This window comes from Myxine glutinosa, chromosome 5, assembly GCF_964187855.1.
Source record: "Myxine glutinosa chromosome 5, kmMyxGlut1.1, whole genome shotgun sequence".
Lineage (NCBI taxonomy): Eukaryota > Metazoa > Chordata > Myxini > Myxiniformes > Myxinidae > Myxine > Myxine glutinosa.
The window spans coordinates 24,342,159-24,361,082 of NC_136265.1; the positions used below are offsets into that span (position 1 = coordinate 24,342,159).

Sequence of the window (18,924 nt, forward strand, 5' to 3'; positions counted from 1 at the left end):
TTTCAAACTACATGCAACAGTGCTTTTAGATGATATTTGTAAATAACATCAGCATTCGTAATAACATCATTAGCATCAGCATAATAACATCATTAGCGTACCGACACAGACAGAGAGAGATAGACAGAGACAGAGAGAGGCAGACAAAGAGAGAGAGAGAGAGAGAGAGAGACAGATAAAGAATGACACTGCATCAGCATATAACATTACCATCATATAACATCAACATTAACAGCTGCAGCTGCACACCCTGTCAATGATCCATCATATCAGAACCAAATCCATAGACATAGAGAGAGAGAGACAGATAGACAGAGATGGGCAAAGAGAGATGAAGAGATAGAGTTAGACAGAGAGAGAGAGACGAAGAGAGACCCAGACAAAGAGAAAGACATAGAGAGAGACAAAGAGGGACAAAGAGAGACATATAGAGAGAGAGAGATAGAAAGACATAAAGAATGACACTGCATCAGCATATAACATTACCATTATATCAATAACTCCATGGATAATGAACATCAATGAGCATCATTAGTCACAGCATCAAACAAAAGAGAGATGCAGACAAGGAAAGATAGATAAAGAGAGACAAATAACGAGAGAAACAGGGAAAGAGAGAGATATACCGAGAGACAGGCAGGCAGGCAGGCAGGCAGACAGACAGACAGGGACAGAGAGTTAGAGAGGGACACATAGGGGGACAGAGAGAGATAGAGAGAGATAGACAGATGGACAGAGACAGAGAGAGAGAAAAAAAGACACAGGGAGATGGAGAGATACAGAGAGAGTGAGACAGAGATGCAGAGACAAAGACAGAGATAGACATATGTGCTATTCCAATCATGTCCACATGAGGGCAGTGTCACTCCATGTACCTTTTCAACTGTGTCATATCTGTTGAGTTGGATACCAACCAGCTCGTTCAAACATTTATTATGTAACATATGCAGATCCTTTCACAGGTATACTCTGTGGTTTTTTGTGTGAGTATTTAAAATCCCGTCAACATTCCTATAATTAACATGTGGCTGAAGCGCGGTGCTACGCGCGCTTACTTGTATAACAAGGAGGAAGCGGACAACGCGGTAAGTTCAAGAGTCTTTATTATAAGAGCTCAACTGCAGCACTGTCGCGCTCTGGGCTGCGCGCCCGATGTATATCCCGCGGCCACGCCTACCCCTTGGGCGTGGCCGCTGCCCACTTGGTGCGCGGAATGATGCCCTCACACCAGTGAGCTTTCGTGTCCGCCACACGCGCCCCCCCCCCCCCAGAATTCCCGCACACCTGGAGGGCCAGTTTGCGGGGCAAACGGATGACCTGGCCGAAGCGCCCTCTGGCGTCCGGGGTGCAGGGATGCCAGTTGGGATGCCTCCGGCTGCACCTGGGATGGGTGCAGGACCGGGGGGCGGCGGGCCTGGGCGGTGCCGGGGGTCCGCCCGCAAGGGGGCGGCCCCGACAGGGGGCCGAGCCACCGACGGTGGGTGGTCCACGTCGAGGTGGGCCGGCTTGAGGCGATCCACCGAGACGCGGTCGGGAGTACCGCCGATGTCCAAGGTGAAATGTTTCACCCCGGTCTCCAGCACGTGGAAAGGCCCGTCGTACGGGGGCCGCAGTGGTGTCCGGTTGGCGTCGTGCCGGATGAAGACGTATACTCTAGTAGCTCATGGTGGTTGAGTATGCACTTTATTGTACAGACCTAAACTCTTCAGGAATCCACTAATTGAAGGTCCAGGAACAATATTTGGTTGGTAACACATTTGTCACTGACGGCGAAATAGCTGAAATGGCCATACCCCTTTTTGGGCCACGCCCCCTTTTTTGCCGTGACTGTATCTACAGAACCGTTGGACCTAGGAGGTTGCCCGACCACTCAAAATTTGCGCAATGGCCACATTATGGGGGGTCAGTAATACATTTTCATATCCAAAAGTCAATGGTTTTTAAGATAATTGCCAAAAACCGATTTCAACATGTTACGAACTACAATTGTATGATACCACCAAGGCCACAACATTATATGACACTTATACCTTTTGCATCATCCTATTTTGGAATTTACTTATTTGGATTTCTACACTTTTCGCCTTTACTACAGCCACAAAACGTGACACATTTAATGTTCCTGTCTCTGCAAGTGCACGTTTTGGTACTCATACATGCTCTTGGGCATTTGCATGGAGGAGGCAGGTCATCGGGCCTGCACGATACTGGCAGTATCACTGGTGTTATGCCAACGTCCGTTGCTTCATACCCATACTGGAGTGGATCTGGTTTGGTGACGGCAGGAGTTGGGGCTTGCAACCACATCTTACACTGAAGAAATGCTCGCTTTATGTGTTCTCGTAGCGTTGATGAACAGCACACAAGCTGGTTGAAGTCCAGTTCTTTCTTGGAGTTGTGGTACTGCTCCCATCGATATTCATCGAAAGTGGAACAGTCGGTCTTCTTTAATCCAGACACAAGGAACTTTTCAGCATTGCTTGTTATCTGTGGTGACAGTTCTTCTACACCAAACCCTTCCAGTAGGGAGAGATCGATGGATGCTTTCAGGCCAGACAGCTTTGGACCCACCTTGCTGGTACTGTCGCAACCGCTGAGAGCATGAATGGCTGGGAGACACGACACCAAACCGTTGTCCAGTTGATCAACCAACATGTGGACTGGTACAGTTTTCTTTGTTTTCCGGTTACCAAGCTTCACGTACAGCTTTTGTAGTTGCCAGGTTGTGTTGAAGTGGAAGATGAGGTTGACAAAGACATCTGTGTCAGGCGAGTCGACCAAGACTGATTGAACCCCGTGTTTCACAACACCATCATTAATATGGAACATGATTCTGTCGTCGGCTTCTTCTTGGTTGCTTGAGAGCTCTGCGATCTGTGTTTCAGTGCCAGCTAACAGTTTCCTGCATTCACCCCCATATACTCCTCCAAAGAATATTTCCTTGTCCGACTCGACATTCTGCAGCATCCACTTGAAGACATACTCCTGCAACCGAACTTTGTTCAACATTGAGCTCCAGAACATATCAAGATCGACAGGGAGTTTCTGATTGTCAGACCCAATGGTGATTGTGATTTGTTCTGAGGAACTTCGCTGTGCCCGTTCCATTTGCTTGATTGATGATTTTTGATAAACATCAAAAATAATGTCTATTCTTGTGGACACGGAGCCTGTAGCAAGAATCCTGTTGGAAAGACTCTCAGCCAATTCCCCGAATGTGTGAAGGCCCATCTTTTTCATCGGTAGTTTACGCACAAGTGCCATGAAGTCCACTATTGTCATCTGAGCGTCACTCTTTACATTCCTCGTCTCCCGTCGGCTTTTGATGGTACTTGAATGTGTTGCTGCACATGTTTATTCTTGAGATGACGAAAGAATCATCCAATTGTTGTGCTGCCATCCGGATTTTGGCACGACCATCATCAGTTCCTGAAAAAAGTTTCAGCATGAGTAAAATCTATATGGCCAACTGCTGATCTTGTAGCACTTCATGTATATACATACAATTCACATAAAACTTGTAAACTGAATCCAAACTGGAGATTATGGTAAAATTTACCTGTTAACGTTTTCCCTGATGCAGTGTTGCATATAACGCATACAGTCCCATCGTAAACTGCTTCGTCTGCTGGGCTTGATAACACTGAAGTTTCCTGTACAAAATATTTTTGATTAATTAATGATATGGAACAAATATTGTTTCAGATTGATTTAATGTGCATATAATAAATGCAACTATTATTTAAAAACTTACCATGTTTTAGTCACAGCAAGCAGGGATCGAAAGTAGAATTACTTGCCATCAGAGAACACTTTAACACTTCACCTAAACACCTTCACCTAAGAACAGAGGAGAAAGAGTTAAATTGCCTGTAATCTAGGCCTCTTCGGCCTCTACTTGCTTCTCGGTGCGACGCCATGTTGTTTTATGGGATACCGCTGCCTGCATGCAGGCTCAACGACAAAACACCCATGACCGGAATTTCTAGCCATGTCTAGACTCTAGTCTAGACTCTAGACTAAATTCTAGTCTAGACTCTAGTCTAGACTCTAGTCTTGACTCTAGTCTAGACTCTAGTTTAGTCTAGACTCTTCAGGAATCAAGTAATTGAACAATAGGAACAGGAACAGGAACAATTACGAATAATATTGTAGTTCGTAACATGTTGAAATCGGTTTTTGGCAATTATCTTAAAAACCATTGACTTTTGGATATGAAAATGTATTACTGACCCCCCATAATGTGGCCATTGCGCAAATTTTGAGTGGTCGGGCAACCTCCTAGGTCCAACGGTTCTGTAGATACAGTCACGGCAAAAAAGGGGGCGTGGCCCAAAAAGGGGTGTGGCCATTTCAGCTATTTCGCCGTCAGTGGCAAATGTGTTACCAACCAAATATTGTTCCTGGACCTTCAATTAGTGGATTCCTGAAGAGTTTAGGTCTGTACAATAAAGTGCATACTCAACCACCATGAGCTACTCTAGTAGTACTCCGCGGTGCGAAGCTCCGGGGCAATGTGCGTAGGCGGGTGCCCGTGGTGCGCCGTCGGCACCGGGGCGAACCTCAGGGCTGTCTCCTGCAGTGCGGAGCGCTCCTGCGCCGCGGACCATGGTGCCGTGGGGTCGGGGAGGAACTCGCCCGGCACCCGCAGCGGTTGTCCGAAGACCAACTCCGCCGCGGATGCGCGCAGGTCGTCCTTGGGCGCCATCCGGAGGCCCAGCAGGACCCAGAGGAGCCTGTCGACCCAGCCGCCGTCGCGGAGGGTGGCCCGGAGCGCGGCCTTCAACGAGCGGTGGAACCGCTCGCACAGGCCGTTGGCCTGGGGGTGGTAGGCCGTGGTTCGGTGCAGCTGGACCCCGAGCCCCCGCGCGACCACCCCCCAGAGCTCCGAGGTGAACTGGGGGCCGCGGTCGGACGAGATGTCCGAGGGGGCGCCGAACCGGGCGACCCAGGTGGCGATGAACGCCTGCGCGACGTCTGCCGCCATCGTCGCTGCCAAAGGCACGGCCTCCGGCCACCGGGTGATGCGGTCCACCATTGTCAGGACATGGGTGAAACCCCGCGAGGGGGGCAGAGGTCCCACCAGGTCCACGTGCATGTGGTCGAACCTACATTCCGGCACCGTGAACGGGGCCAATGGGGCCTGGGTGTGCCAGTGCACCTTCGCGCGCTGGCACGCGAGGCATGTCCTGGTCCAGCTGCGGACGGCCTTCCGGAGGCCATGCCAGACAAACTTGTCGGCGACCAACCTCTGGGAGGCCTTCGTGCCCGGGTGGGACAGGCCGTGGATGCCGTCAAAAACCTGGCGCTGCCAGCCCGCGGGCACGATGGGGCGAGGCCGCCCGAGGGAGACGTCGCACAAGAGGGCCGTGCCCACGCCGTTGAACGGCACCTCGGTGACGCGGAGGCCCGTGACGGCGGTCCGCAAGGCCTGGACGCCGGGGTCGGCGGCCTGGTCCACCGCCATCCGGGCATAGTCGATGCCAAGGTGGACTGCGTGGGCGACGGACCGGGAAAGGCAATCCGCCACCGGGTTGTCCTTCCCCGCGACGTGCCGGATGTCCGTCGTGTACTCGGACACGGCCGAGAGGTGACACTGCTGCCAGGCCGACCACGGCTCGGCGACCTTGTCCATCGCGAAGACCAGTGGCTTGTGGTCGACGAAGGCCGTGAACGCACGGCCCTCGAGCAGATGGCGGAAGTGCCTGACCGCCAAGTGAAGCCCGAGCAACTCGCGGTCGAAGGTACTATAACGGCATTCGGGCGGGCGAAGCTGCCGGCTGAAGAACGCCAGTGGTTGCCAGGCACCACGCACCCATTGCTCGTGCACCGCGCCCACCGTGTAGTCCGAGGCGTTGGTGGTGAGGGCTATCGATGCATCGGGCGCCAGGTGCGTGAGCATGGTGGCGTTAGCCAAGGCGAGCTTCGCGCCCGCAAACGCCGCGTCCATCTGCTCGGTCCAGGTAACGTCACCTTTGCCCAGCTTCCCTCGGAGGGCCTTGTGCAAGGGGCGCAGGAGCTGCGCGATGCGGGGCAGGAACCGATGGTAAAAGTTTACCATGCCCAGGAACTCCTGGAGCCCCTTGATCGTGCGGGGGCGCGGAAACCCCTTCACCACCTCCACCTTGGCCGGTAGGGGGACGGCCCCGTGCCTGGTGATGCGGTGCCCCAAAAAGTCGATGTCGGCGACGCCAAACCGGCACTTGGCGGGGTTCACGATGAGGCTATGCTGGCCCAGACGTTCGAAGAGCGTGCGGAGATGGTGTAGGTGCTCTTCGCGGGACACGCTGGCGACGAGGATGTCGTCCAGGTACACGTAGACGAAATCCAAGTCGTGCAAGACGCTGTCCATTAGTCGCTGGAAAGCCTGAGCCGCATTTTTCAAACCGAAGGGCATCCGAAGAAATTCGAAAAGTCCGAATGGCGTGATGACCGCCGTCTTCGGGATGTCCTCCGGCCTGATGGGGACCTGATGGTAGCCGCGTATGAGGTCCACCTTCGAAAAGAAGGACATGCCCGCCAACTGGGCGGAGAAGTCCTGGATGTGGGGGACAGGGTAGCGGTCGGGGGTGGTGGCGTCGTTGAGGCGCCGGTAGTCCCCGCACGGTCGCCATCCCCCGCCGGGCTTGGGCACGATGTGGAGCGGCGACGCCCAAGCACTCTCAGAATGCCGCACGATGCCGAGCCGCTCCAGCGTAGTGAACTCCGCTTTAGCTACCGCGAGCTTCGTCGGCTCGAGGTGGCGTGCCCGGCGTAGACCGGTGGCCCGGCGGTGGGGATGTGGTGTTCCACCCTGTGCTTGACGGCCCCCGCCGAGAAGGTGGGCCGCGTAAGGGCCGGGAAGCTGGCGAGGAGGCGGGTGAATTCGTCCGCTGCCGGAAGCATACAAACTAACCTCGCCGGGACCGAACCGCTCAGCAAGCCGCTTGGCGAGTCGCTCGGTGAGCCGCTCAGTGAGCCGCTCAACGAGCTGCTCAGCGCGCAAGCAAGCGAGCTGAACGTTTCAGCCTGGACAAGGCGTCTGTTCTTCACATCTACCAACAACCCGTGTGCACAGAGGAAGTCCGCACCGAGCAGTGCCATGGGGACACTAGCGGTTACGAACGTCCACGTGAAGCATTGCCTTCCGAACCGCAGGGAGAGGCAGCGCTTCCCGAATGTGCGTATGGGTGTTCCGTTCGCGGCAAGCAACGCGGGGCCCCGGCCCGCGGTGTGCTTGTCGGGCGTAGAGGCAGGGATAACGCTCACCTGTGCCCCCGTGTCGCATAGGAAATGGCGCCCGGACAAGGTGTCCGTTATAAAAAGAAGGCTGCCGGAATGGCCGACGCTCAGGGCCGCTACCGAGCGCTGGCTTTGTAGTTTCCCGACTTGCCGAAGGAGCACGGCGGGCAACAATTCCTCGCCTTGTGGCCAAACCTGTCGTGGAAATGGCGCCAGGTTTGCGGCGAAGGCGGAGGCCGCGGTTTTTGCGGTGGTGGTGGGCGTGGCGTGGCGGCGGCCACGCAGCGTGCATTAGCCTCGGGATCCATGGGGTGTGGTGCATCAGGGTCAGCCTCGGGATGCGCGACGGCCGCGCCAAAACTCGCCTGCGCGTCCAAAGCCGCGAAGAACCTGTCGGCCTCGGCAGCGAGAGCTCGGGGTTCCGTCGTCACAGAACCGGCCAACGCGAGGCGGACTCGTGCCGGCAGCTGGCGTCGAAATAACGCCTGGAATAGAGCGTTCGGGGTTTCGTCGCCCATCAACGACAGCATATCGTCCGCGCGGACCGACAGTCGCGTGTCACCGAGCTCGGGGAGGTCCAGGAGGCGGTCGGCCCGTGCGTCCACCGTGAGGCCGAACGTGGCGAGGAGGAGACGCTTGATCGCCTCGTACCTGCCGTCGGCCGGTGGGTTCCTCAGGACCGACATGACGCGGGCGGCCGTGCCGGGCCCGAGGGAGGCGACCACGTGGCAGTACCTGGTCTCGTCCACCGTGATGCCTCAAAGTCGGAACTGGGCTTCTGCCTGCAGGAACCAAACTTCGGCTTGCGTCTCCCAGAACTCGGGGAGTTTGATTTGGACCGCGTTGGTTGCCATTGCTGTGGCGGGTTCGGGTGGTCAGCGACGGCTGATCAGAACGTCGGAGGGTCACCAATGAAGCGCTGTGCTACGCGCGCTTACTTGTATAACAAGGAGGAAGCGGACAACGCGGTAAGTTCAAGAGTCTTTATAATAAGAGCTCAACTGTAGCACTGGCGCGCTCCGGGCTGCGCGCCCGGTGTATATCCCGCGGCCACGCCTACCCCTCGGGCATGGCTGCCACCCACTTGGTGCGCGGAATGATGCTCTCACGCCAGTGAGCTTTCGTGTCCGCCACATGGCCACGTTTTTAATCTGCATTTAGGATCGAGTCTATATGATCCCATACTTATTTCGTCAATTAACATCCCGATCAATTAGCATTGATGCCAGCCCGACACCTGAACGCATATGCGCACTGGTTCCACCATCAAGACACACACACACTGTCCTTCCTCAAATTTTGTTGTCAATGTAGATCGAGCAGTTTGGAAGGGTCACATATGTTCCCGATTAGTCACGGATCAACATGTACTAGATCACGTGGTCACTAGCTACCGGCATTCCCTGATTTGGGCACACCCAGCCCACTGCACAGCACGTCCCCCCAACACACCGTGCCTGCACGCTCATTGAACGCATCGCAGCACGAAGCACAGCGAAGCGGGGAAGGAGAGGGCGGGGGGTGGGGGTGGTGTGGCCCGACTTCAACACCCTATGCTACAAACTCCTCAGATTACAACAGAATTGTGGTGCACGACACAACACTGCCGTAAGTCTGGAGTTTGTAACCTTTTATATTTCCACTGTTACAAATGCACACAAGATTTAACACATGACATCACACGAATGCACCCACAAACACACAAATCATCTCAATTATAGTTGGACAGTTACACAACCAGTTTTCCAACATGTTCTCAAGAACTCTACTTGTCACTACACTACAACCACAACTACAACAAGACAGCTACTTGTCCATCAACGACCACCACACTAACGTTGACCAATCATGGTGCAGACACCTGCCACCTGCTGCAGACATGACATGACCTGACAGACCGACCTGTCTAAAAACACTAGGATTGTACATAATGCTGTGCAAGGATATAATGCTTTAAGGATATCCTGGACACTGCACTCATGCAATAACAGCTCTCCATATTGTTCGGTCGCGTTGTCCGAAGGTCACTGACCTGGTGTCTTGACCCCGCGGAGGTGCGATGAACCCAGGGACGCCAAAACTGTCAAAGAAGGATTATTTGGAGAGAGATGAGGTGCGGAAGAAGAGAGGTGTGCTGGTCTCATCAATGTCCACCAATCGGTTGGTTTTAGGAGAATTTATTAAATATCATTAGAAAGAAGAAATCTCGGTTTAATAAGCACAGATTACATACAAACTGTCACAAAGTTCACTTGGTTACAACATAGAATTGCGCAGCATAAGAGTAGAGCAGGTCAGTCGTCCCTCTCCACTCCCAGATTTCTGACTTCCTTTTATGCATGTAAAAGTCCTTGGAAGTCCCTCTCAAGGGAAAGATGGGGGTTTGCACACATTATGGTTCCATCTGGCTTTGCTCCTGCAAACCATGAGAACTCGTAGGTATGCTTTGAGAGAATTGCGCACAGATGTTTTGTAGAAAAACGTTCCTTTTGGGTCTCCCTGAGCAAACATTACTTCTTTATAATATTTAACATGATTCTCACTGCAGTACTTCCTTTGGATTTCTGTCAGCCTGACGAATGTATATCTGATTTCATACAAGCATTGCTGAAAAAGAATTCGGTTCGACCACATGTTCTTTCCACCTCACAATTCCCAATACAGCATTACTGATTATTCAGTTCAAGGAATACATTTTCCATATGTATAAAGAGATGAAATGGTTCAGACATTTTATACAAACTTTCTGTGATTTTCCTGCAAGAACTACAATTAATTCAAGATAGTATTAATTAATTAATCCATGTAGAAGTCCTACTTCTACACAGCTCTACCATCCCTCACATCACTGGGGCAAAGGAGCTATAGTTTATGGGGTTTGGTGGTGAGAAATAGCCAGGGAGGGCTAGGCTAATGTTAGGACTTAGAGATGACCATAGGAGACCAAGATTTAAGTAGAGACATTGATACAGGTAGTGGGGACGTAGAGAGATTAGTTGGTTGATAATGACGAGGGACGTGCTTAGAATAAGGGATGACAGGGAAGCACTAGTATTACGGGAAATAGATTAAATGATGCTGTGTGTGTGAAGAAATTGTGTATGGGTAGGATGAGCTTTAGGCGGAAATGAGGAATTGGGTATGAGAGTCTTGGTCGTACTGGTGTGTGTGTGTGTGTGTGTGTGTGTGTGTGTGTGTGTGTGTGTGTGTGTGTGTGTGTGTGTGTGTGTGTGTGTGTATGTATGAATGGAGTATTGAGGATGTGTGTGAGGTATTGAGTGATTGACTTGCATGGCGTGCAAGTGGAGAATGGTTGTGTGGAATAAATGGTGTGGAATGAGTAGTGTGGAGTGCATGGTGCGAAGGAGTGAATGGGGGAAGGATGGACCCCTTCACGAATACCTGGGGAGGGTAGTTTAAAAGTAGGCAGAGGGAGTAGGTAAATTGGTTGGATATTGACATCTGTGGTGCGTGTAGTAGCAATGAAGTGCTTAGAGGGGTGCATAAGTGTGTGGAATAGCTGGGCGTGTGAGCCTGTTATTACGTATGGTTAAATGAGCACTCCGCCACTGGTAGTCTGTCAGCCAGGTGAGGCCGCAGGTAGGCTCTGAGAGCCAGGTAGAGTTGAGTAGTGTTCAGCAGGGCCCGAGGATCCGAGAAGGAGGACCCGGGTAGCCCACTGCCAGAGGGGGCATGGAGGGGGTAAGTGCCTGGGAGGGCCTTCCCCAGGTTAGGGTAGTGAGGAGCTAGGCAAGCTCGGGTGGCGACTTCAGTGGCGAAGGTGTGCAGGTAAGTAGACCTGCTGGTAGAGCCACACGACCCAGCCCTGAAATTGTGCGAGGGCACAGATGGAAAAATTGGGGGAGTGAGACCCCAAATTGGGAGAGCACCACAGTATGGACAATGGGAATTGGTTTCTAGAACCACATAGTGTAAAGAGGCCAATGGATTGGCAGGGCAAGACCCCGGGTAGTTTAAAGTGTTAATGTCATTTAGAAAGATAGTTTGGAGAAAATCTCTTCGCACCATCCGCATCCACTCACCGAGGTGATAGAACTCCACACCAGGTTTTTGCAAGTATTTGGAATGTAAGACGCATCATGACGGAGTTTGACATTGTTTGTGATTCCATCCCTTACTTCTTGGGAGGGATTGGGGACGAATTTGGTTTAGGGGAGATATGGGGGACGAGACAGTAGAGACGAAATTAGTAAATTGTGTAAATACGGGGAAGGGCAAGGGTAGTGTAGGTTGACATGGCGGGTGACGTATGAGTAGGGACGAGCTTTCTCAGCTTGCTCTCCAGCGCCCCTCATGTCGCATTACCTTGTATGATGTGTACCCTTGCGCCCTTGCACCCCGCTAACTTCTGCTTTGTCTGCCTCCCCACTCGTGGACCATGGTCTTTTGTGTGAGGGGAGTGTGCAGGTGCCCTTAATTGTGCGGCCGCACTCTTGCTGCCTGTACCCTGCTGTTGCTGCCTGCCTGCACTGATACACCATATGGACCACACGTTCTGTGGCCTGGCACCTTTGGACCACACGTTCTGTGGGCACCTTTGCTGGGACAGACCATTGCTGCTAGCAGTATCTGGCTTGCAGACCACTGTTCTTTAAGTGGCATCGATGCCATGCAGGCGGACCACCTGAGTTGGCCCTGCTGGCCCTCAATAAAAAAGCAGACGCGGTTTGTGCCCTTTTTATTAATTAATCCAGCAAGTAAGAAGATACAGCCAAGATCCATCGGCCCAGCAGTCAAGCAAGGACAAGGCATCATTTATGATTGTTGAAATGTTTGTTTTTGTGCATTTTTGGTGCTGGTGCTTTTTGTGCATTTTATTATTTAGGTGCATATGGGTATATGGTGAATTGGTGCAGTGCAGTGCAATGGTATTTCCTCTTTTCAAAATTCCTTCTTCTTTTTCCCACAAAAGACAGGTCCTGGGTTGCAGTTTTGTAAATAACTAGTAGTGTCTTGTAAATAATGCTCCCCACCGGCTAAAATGTTTAGTTTGAAAACCATTCCGTAATTCGGTTAATTGTGGGCGTGAGTCAGTTAGGTAGGACGCAACGCAGCAGGGGGGACATATCTAGTGTTAAAACTGTTGCACTCAGGGTGAGGTTAAAAGTAGAGGGTAACCACACCTAAGTGTCACACTAATTGTTAAAAGATAGTCCTGACCCTTGTATTGTTTCGGCTCGGGACGAGCCTAGCAAAAAGGAGGGGTGCAGTGTTGCGGTTTTGAGAACCCACACTTGTAAATAAATATAACATCATTAAAGGTTAAAGGTAGCACCCCATAAGTAGGCCGCAAGCAACACGTAGGTCACCAGAGGACGTCAGTTATTCCTTAGTATGTGTTTAGATAAGGCTATTCCCAATGGTTGAATCTGCGTTGTGTCAAACAAATAAGAATAGGCCCTTGCGTTCATTCCTTTCATTTTGGCAGCCTCCTTTCCAAGCGACGCCATTAAGCGCTCTACCGTCTGTGCCCCATGGCCCCTCCCAATTTGGTACGCTCCTTGGCCAGCAGCCTTTCGCTGCCCTTGAGCTCGCTCAACGCCGCCCGAAACCATGAGGTGAAGCCCAGAAAAAGGGGGCGGAGCGCCAGGGAGGAGGTGTGGCCATGTCAGCCTGCCATCAGGGCAGAGCCGGTAAGCCAACACCAGCCAACCAGGGCTGAGGGGAGGTCGCCTGACAGGCGTGGTTTGAAGCTTCGAGAGCGTTCGCTGGCTTGCCTTATAAAAGCACGAACGCAAAGCCCTCGAGAGGACTTATGAGAAGCATTGCTATTGGAAGGACTCGCTCGCGCTCATTGTGAAAGGACATCGGAGGGAGAGAGGCGTTTGACCTGGGACGTGCGCTTTACGCGAGAACTGAAGCCAAGCATTGGTATTTCAAAGAGACGCGCTGTAGCAACCCACTTTACTAAGGGCGAGCGCGCGGCACGCATTGCCACGAACTGCAGCGTGCAGGACAGTGGGGAGAGGGTGCTTGGAGCAAGTAGTGCACATATTACGTATGCCAGTATACCAGCCTTCCCCCATCATTATAATTGTCCGCTCACGTTTCACGACGTGAAGAGCTGCCTGCCAGGTTTCGTCTGCTGGACCGGAGCCGGACTGGAGCCTGGACACCATCGCCGGACCTCCCACCCCACCATCTGCATCCCCGTGTGAGTATGGAGTATGAGAGCGATCGGGCCCGTGTCCAGGGAATAGAGTAAGACTGTTTAAGACTGCCCTGTGTACTTTTCCTTCCTCTTTCTTTCTTGTACATTCCTTCGTTTCCTCTTCTTCTTTGTACATTTGTTAATAAATTGCCCTGTTCTTTCTGGTTTCTCCTTAATCCGATCGTCCTAGTCTTTTCTCCATTGGGTAAACGTGGCACGATCGCAACCGCTTAGAATCGGGTCTAGTCACTTGTTAACAGCTCAGATCGCGGATCGTTATCCGCTCGGCATTTCCATCGATATCCGTGATTCGGGCGGGAGTTATTGCCTCGTTTCCGGCCGGCGTTAGTACTTAGGTAGTAGCGAATCCCTTGGCCTAACAAACCCTACCTAACGCCGCGCCGGGAAGGACGTTATAACTTCCAGGATCGCGTCGGCCAGATAAAAGGACAAGGGGATTAACCCCCTCTTGATAAGAGGAGCGCCGACGTCGGAGATCCGTAACAATATGTATCGTTTGAAAAGTATACTTATTTATCCAATATTAGAATAAAAGGGACTATTTCTTTTTATTCTCCAAACGGGCTGACTTGACTGTGAGGATCTGAAGCTAGAAAACATCACAGTTCAAGCTGGACGTTTGCCTCTAATGTCTGCAAAGGAGCCCAGAATAATTATGAACTACAGCATAGTATTATTAAGATTCATCAAAGACGAAACTATTTCTATCTCATTGTCGTTACAATATATTTTATTGATCAAGAGGATCAGGGACAAGTTTGAATTTGAATGCCTGCGATAACTTGCCTGCCCCTGTCTTGTAGAGGTCTTTATAATTCTACATAGTGTATTGGAGAATTCTCACTTGTTTATGCTTGTGTGAACTTTTCATTAATTCTCTGTTTCTCTACCTCTTTCCCCACTGGTACACCTTTATGTAATTGTCTCATTCACAAATGTAAATTGATTGCCAAGAGAGCTTTGTAATTTCCTCTTTCCTCTCTTTTTGAGATCCATATCATGATGTTGATGCTGTTTTTATATCCCTCTGATACCTCTACTGACTTTTTTTTCTGTGAATTATCTTTAGAGGGATCAACAACGACCTTCAGTACGTTTTCCTTTACCAAGAATGTCCACACCTCCAACGAGAGATCTTTGCCGCAACAGCAGAAGAGTTACTTAATGAAGTTCATGGATTACAAAAATAATTTGAGTCGTGACCACGTAAACATGGATATTGACACTTGTGAAAAGACAGACAACGGCACAGAATGCAAGACATCTCAGAAAGATTCCAGCAAGAAGACTCGCCGGAGGAGACGTACTGTTGGGAAATGTCACGAGTGCACGACGTGCAACAAACCATTTAAGTTTAAGTCAGAGCTCCAGAAACACATACGGACGCACACTGGTGAGAAGCCGTATAAGTGCACCGACTGCACTAAATCATTTGCACTGCATTCACACTGGCAGACACACTGGCAGACACACGTGCGGACACACACTGGTGAGAAGCCGTATAAGTGCACCAACTGTGGTAAATCATTTGCACTGTATTCAAACTGGCAGACACACGTGCGGACACACACTGGTGAGAACCCGTATAAGTGCACTGACTGCAATAAATCATTTGCATGTCATTCAAACTGGCAGACACACATGCGGACACATACTGGGGAGAAGCCGTATGAGTGCCTTTTTTGTAGTAAATTATTTGGACACCCTTCCAACTGGAATGTACACATGAGGGGCCATACTGGAGAAAAGCCATTTCAATGCAGTGTGTGCAATAAATCATTTACATTGAATCAGAACTGCCAGAACCACATGAGAATACACACAGGAGAAAAGCCACACACGTGCTCAATTTGCAAAAAATCATTCACTCAAATCTCGGCTTACCAGGCACACATGAGGACTCATACTGGGGAGAAACCATTTCATTGTAGCTTCTGCAGTAAATCGTTCAGTCAGACCTCGGGCCGCAAGGTACACATGCGGACACACACTGTTGAGAAGCCATATAAGTGCAGTGTGTGTGTTAGAAGATTCCAAAGTATCTCAAACTGCCAGCGCCACATGGGAATACACACTGTTGAGAAGCCACACAAGTGCAATGTGTGCAGTAAATCATTCAATCAAATCTCAAACCACCACGTACATATGAGGACCCACACTGGGGTGAGGCCGTATAAGTGCAGTGTGTGCAATAAATCATACCGTCACATCTCAAGCCTCCGGAAACACATGAGGAACCACCCTGGGGATAAACTGTACAAGTGCAGTGTGTGCAATAAATCATTCAGCTATAATTCATCCTACAAGGCACACATGGTGACCCATGCTGGATAAAGGTACAAGAGAAACGCCAAAATAGAAATCTTAGAGAATTGTCCAAACACCTGTAATCCATTGACACATCTGCAAAAAGTTCAATATCCCAGGCTGACAAATTCAGAAAAGTACAAACTAAAGGCAATAATTGAAAACGAGACGTAGTACTCACGATGACATCACCATCCCATCAAGACGTTATGAAAGTGATAGTTGGAGCAACATGAACTCGAAGAAGAAACGCACCGAGACCTTTAAAACCATATTGCGGAATATTGCAACAAACGAACACAAATTGGAGGCTGCCTGGAGATCAGTGAGCAAAATTTTGAGAAGAGCAAAACTTCACAGCTTGGTCCTTGAAACGTGGTCCTGTACCAAAATGGAGGTAAATACTTTGAGTCCTAGGAGGACTCTGTACCTCCTTCTGAACCCCAAATGGAGATGATACCCTAATAGAAAGATAGTCTCTTCCAGGGAGATGATCTTTCTCCCACTCCCTGTCCCCTCTCTGTTCTGCTTGGCTCTTACCCCCATAACACGACGATCGACAGCCAAGTAGATGAACACAGTGTAACCTCCCACAGGAAGTTGGAGGTGACATCCTAACAAACAAAGTCAACAACCTCCTGTATATGGACGACAAGAGGTTTAACTCCAAACAATGAATAACTAACAGAACAGGTAAAAGTGGTAAAACGGTACTCTGAAAACATTGAAATGCAATTCGGACAAGGTAAATGTTGCCAACTTAACATAAAAATAAATAATGAGCAACAACACAAAAGTCAAGAACTATGCAAGAACAAAGAAATGAAACATTGTGAAAACACCTCGGGGTGGAATAGGATCACCAAATCGAACACACAAGACAAGAGTCCAAGAATATTTATGCAGAACAACCAATGATGGACAAACATCTCCCCAAGAAACAAAATCAAAGTTGTAAATCAGCCAATACAACTGCAGAATGGTGCATTGTGCTGCAATGGTAGATTGATAATTCAGATGTAAAAGGAATTTCTAACTATCCACGAAGTGTTCGATAAAATCAGTTTGCCCCAAGACTCGAGTTAGCGAGACGTGAAGGAGGCAGAGGCCTGTTGGAGTTGAATCGAGTTCATTGACCAACTGTGGGATTCGCTGTGAATGCAAAATGCTCAACAGATCTTTGAATCCCATTTCCCATGAGCACCAAGAATGCGAGGCTGGAAAGCTCAATCACCTCGGAAAACTTTTTCCATCAAGAAGCACAATTACAAAATGTAAGAACTGAAAGCGAAACAGAAGAAAACACAACATTCACAATTTCAAGGACAATGAAGGAAAGTCACAAAAAAACCCACTCAACTCAGACATTTTTATTTGTCAATGTAAAGGAGAGATCAGCTGGATGGGAAATGTCCTCTTCTTGATGTGGAATGGACTGAAAAAGCTCCTTTACGAACCTGAAATAATTGTTCATGAAACATAAACAATCATTTCATGCATTGGTTGAACTGACTCCGTTTAAATGAGTTTCCATATCAACAAATCTGTACAATGTTTATCTTATAGTTATTGTGCTTGTTTACGAATTCATCTTTTTATAACAGTTTCGTTTCGATAACAACAATAATTTTCTTTGAATAACAAAATGCTGTGAATTTTTCGGATGCAAACGAATTAAAATCTTTTTAAAACGCGATTTTCTTTTATTGTCGCCGAGTTTATTATTTCATTGAGTCTGCTCGTGGCTTAACAGATAAGATGGCTGCTTTCAAGGTCCCAAGCCTCTGTTGTGTCATAAATAACATCAGGTGGGTAAACTCAGCCAGTTATCCTTCCGAGGTTGACAAAATGAGTACCAGCTCCTGAGAAAAATGAGCCATTGGAGTTGTGACCCTCCAGGATTGTGCCACCTGGAGAATGACACTACCTCAGCAGCTTGTATCATATGCCTCACGGTAGGAACAGAATGTTTTTTATTAATGGAAGTCAATAGAATTGAAGCGTTCCTGACACGAAAGATGGTTGTTTGTGCACGTTTTTTGTTGCAAGTCACTCTTCTCAGGCAGAAACGTGTGTTTCAAAAAATAGTGTATTTAGCTTGTAAGCAGCAAAACAACACATTGCGCAAGAAACCTTATTAGTGCAAAAACGGTCTTGTTTTCTTAATAGAAGCGTTTGACAAAAAAGCTCTGTCGGAAGTCACTATTTTAGGGCAGAAACGTGTTTTTGTTTATTTAACTCAACTGGACTATGTCCAGCTGAGTTTTTGTCAACACCCAGTGTCCGTCTGTCGTCTGTCTGTCTGTCGTCTGTAAACAATTCGACGTCTACGCTCTAAAAGTCACAAATATTGATTAAATTTGATGAAACTTGTGATGCAGCATCTTTTAGACATAAACTAGTTTGGGATTGCATTTTGGAGTTGCACCCCCAAAAATGGACGCAACAGGGCGGACATATTGAAAAAGCAATTTTTGGCATATATTTTTTAGCACATATAAACAATATAGTTTGTGGTTCGATTATGCATATTCGAACCATATTGAGATAGACCAGTTGAGTTCACGTGCCCTGGAACCTCTAGTTTGTATACAGAATCGAGGCTCGTGTAAGAGCTAACACATTGAACATGAAAACATGCACAGACACATAAAACATACAATGAAGGGAGTGGGAGACAAGAGGGGGAGAGAAAGGGAAGCACATGAGCACAACAACAGTAGAGAACAGGGACGTCGGGAGATCTGTGGTAGGGAGAGGGCTGGGGTGGGGTACATGGGTTAAACAAGATGGACACTACAAGGACTTTCAAGAAAGAAAACGGAATTTGAAGGAAGTGGATTTGGAGTCAATTAATGGGGTAGAAAAAAATTAAGGTTTTGAATGGGGGAAGACAAGAGATGGTGGTGAACAGCTGTTTTAAAGACCAGGAGGGAGGAGTGGGATTGAAGAGAGTGAGGGAGTTTGTTCCAGAGGCGGGAGAAAAGAGGAATGAAAGAGTGAAGGTGAGCAGAGGGCCTAGATTTTGGCAGTTTCACCATAAGATGGTTGCTGGCAGATCTTGTGCGACCTGAAGGAATATTTGGGGGACAGAGCACAGAGAGAGCTGGGGGAGCAAGGCCGGAGAGGAGTCTGTAGAAGACAGAAAGACCACCAACCTGCCTGCGATGAGTAAGTGAAAGGCCCTCGGAGATAGCTTCATC

General features: G+C 49.4%; 1 protein-coding gene across 2 annotated transcripts in view; it reads left to right on the plus strand.

Annotated features, from left to right (window-relative positions):
* The window catches only part of LOC137427836 (uncharacterized), a 116,903-nt gene extending 99,486 nt beyond the window's left edge, over positions 1-17,417 (plus strand). For both annotated transcript variants that reach the window (XM_068117598.2, XM_078777717.1), the window contains one exon: positions 14,484-17,417. In XM_068117598.2, coding sequence (XP_067973699.2) covers positions 14,484-15,748 — 1,265 coding nt within the window. In that variant the 3' untranslated portion in view covers positions 15,749-17,417. The remainder of the gene's footprint in view (positions 1-14,483) is intronic.
* Positions 17,418-18,924: the final 1,507 nt, after the last annotated feature.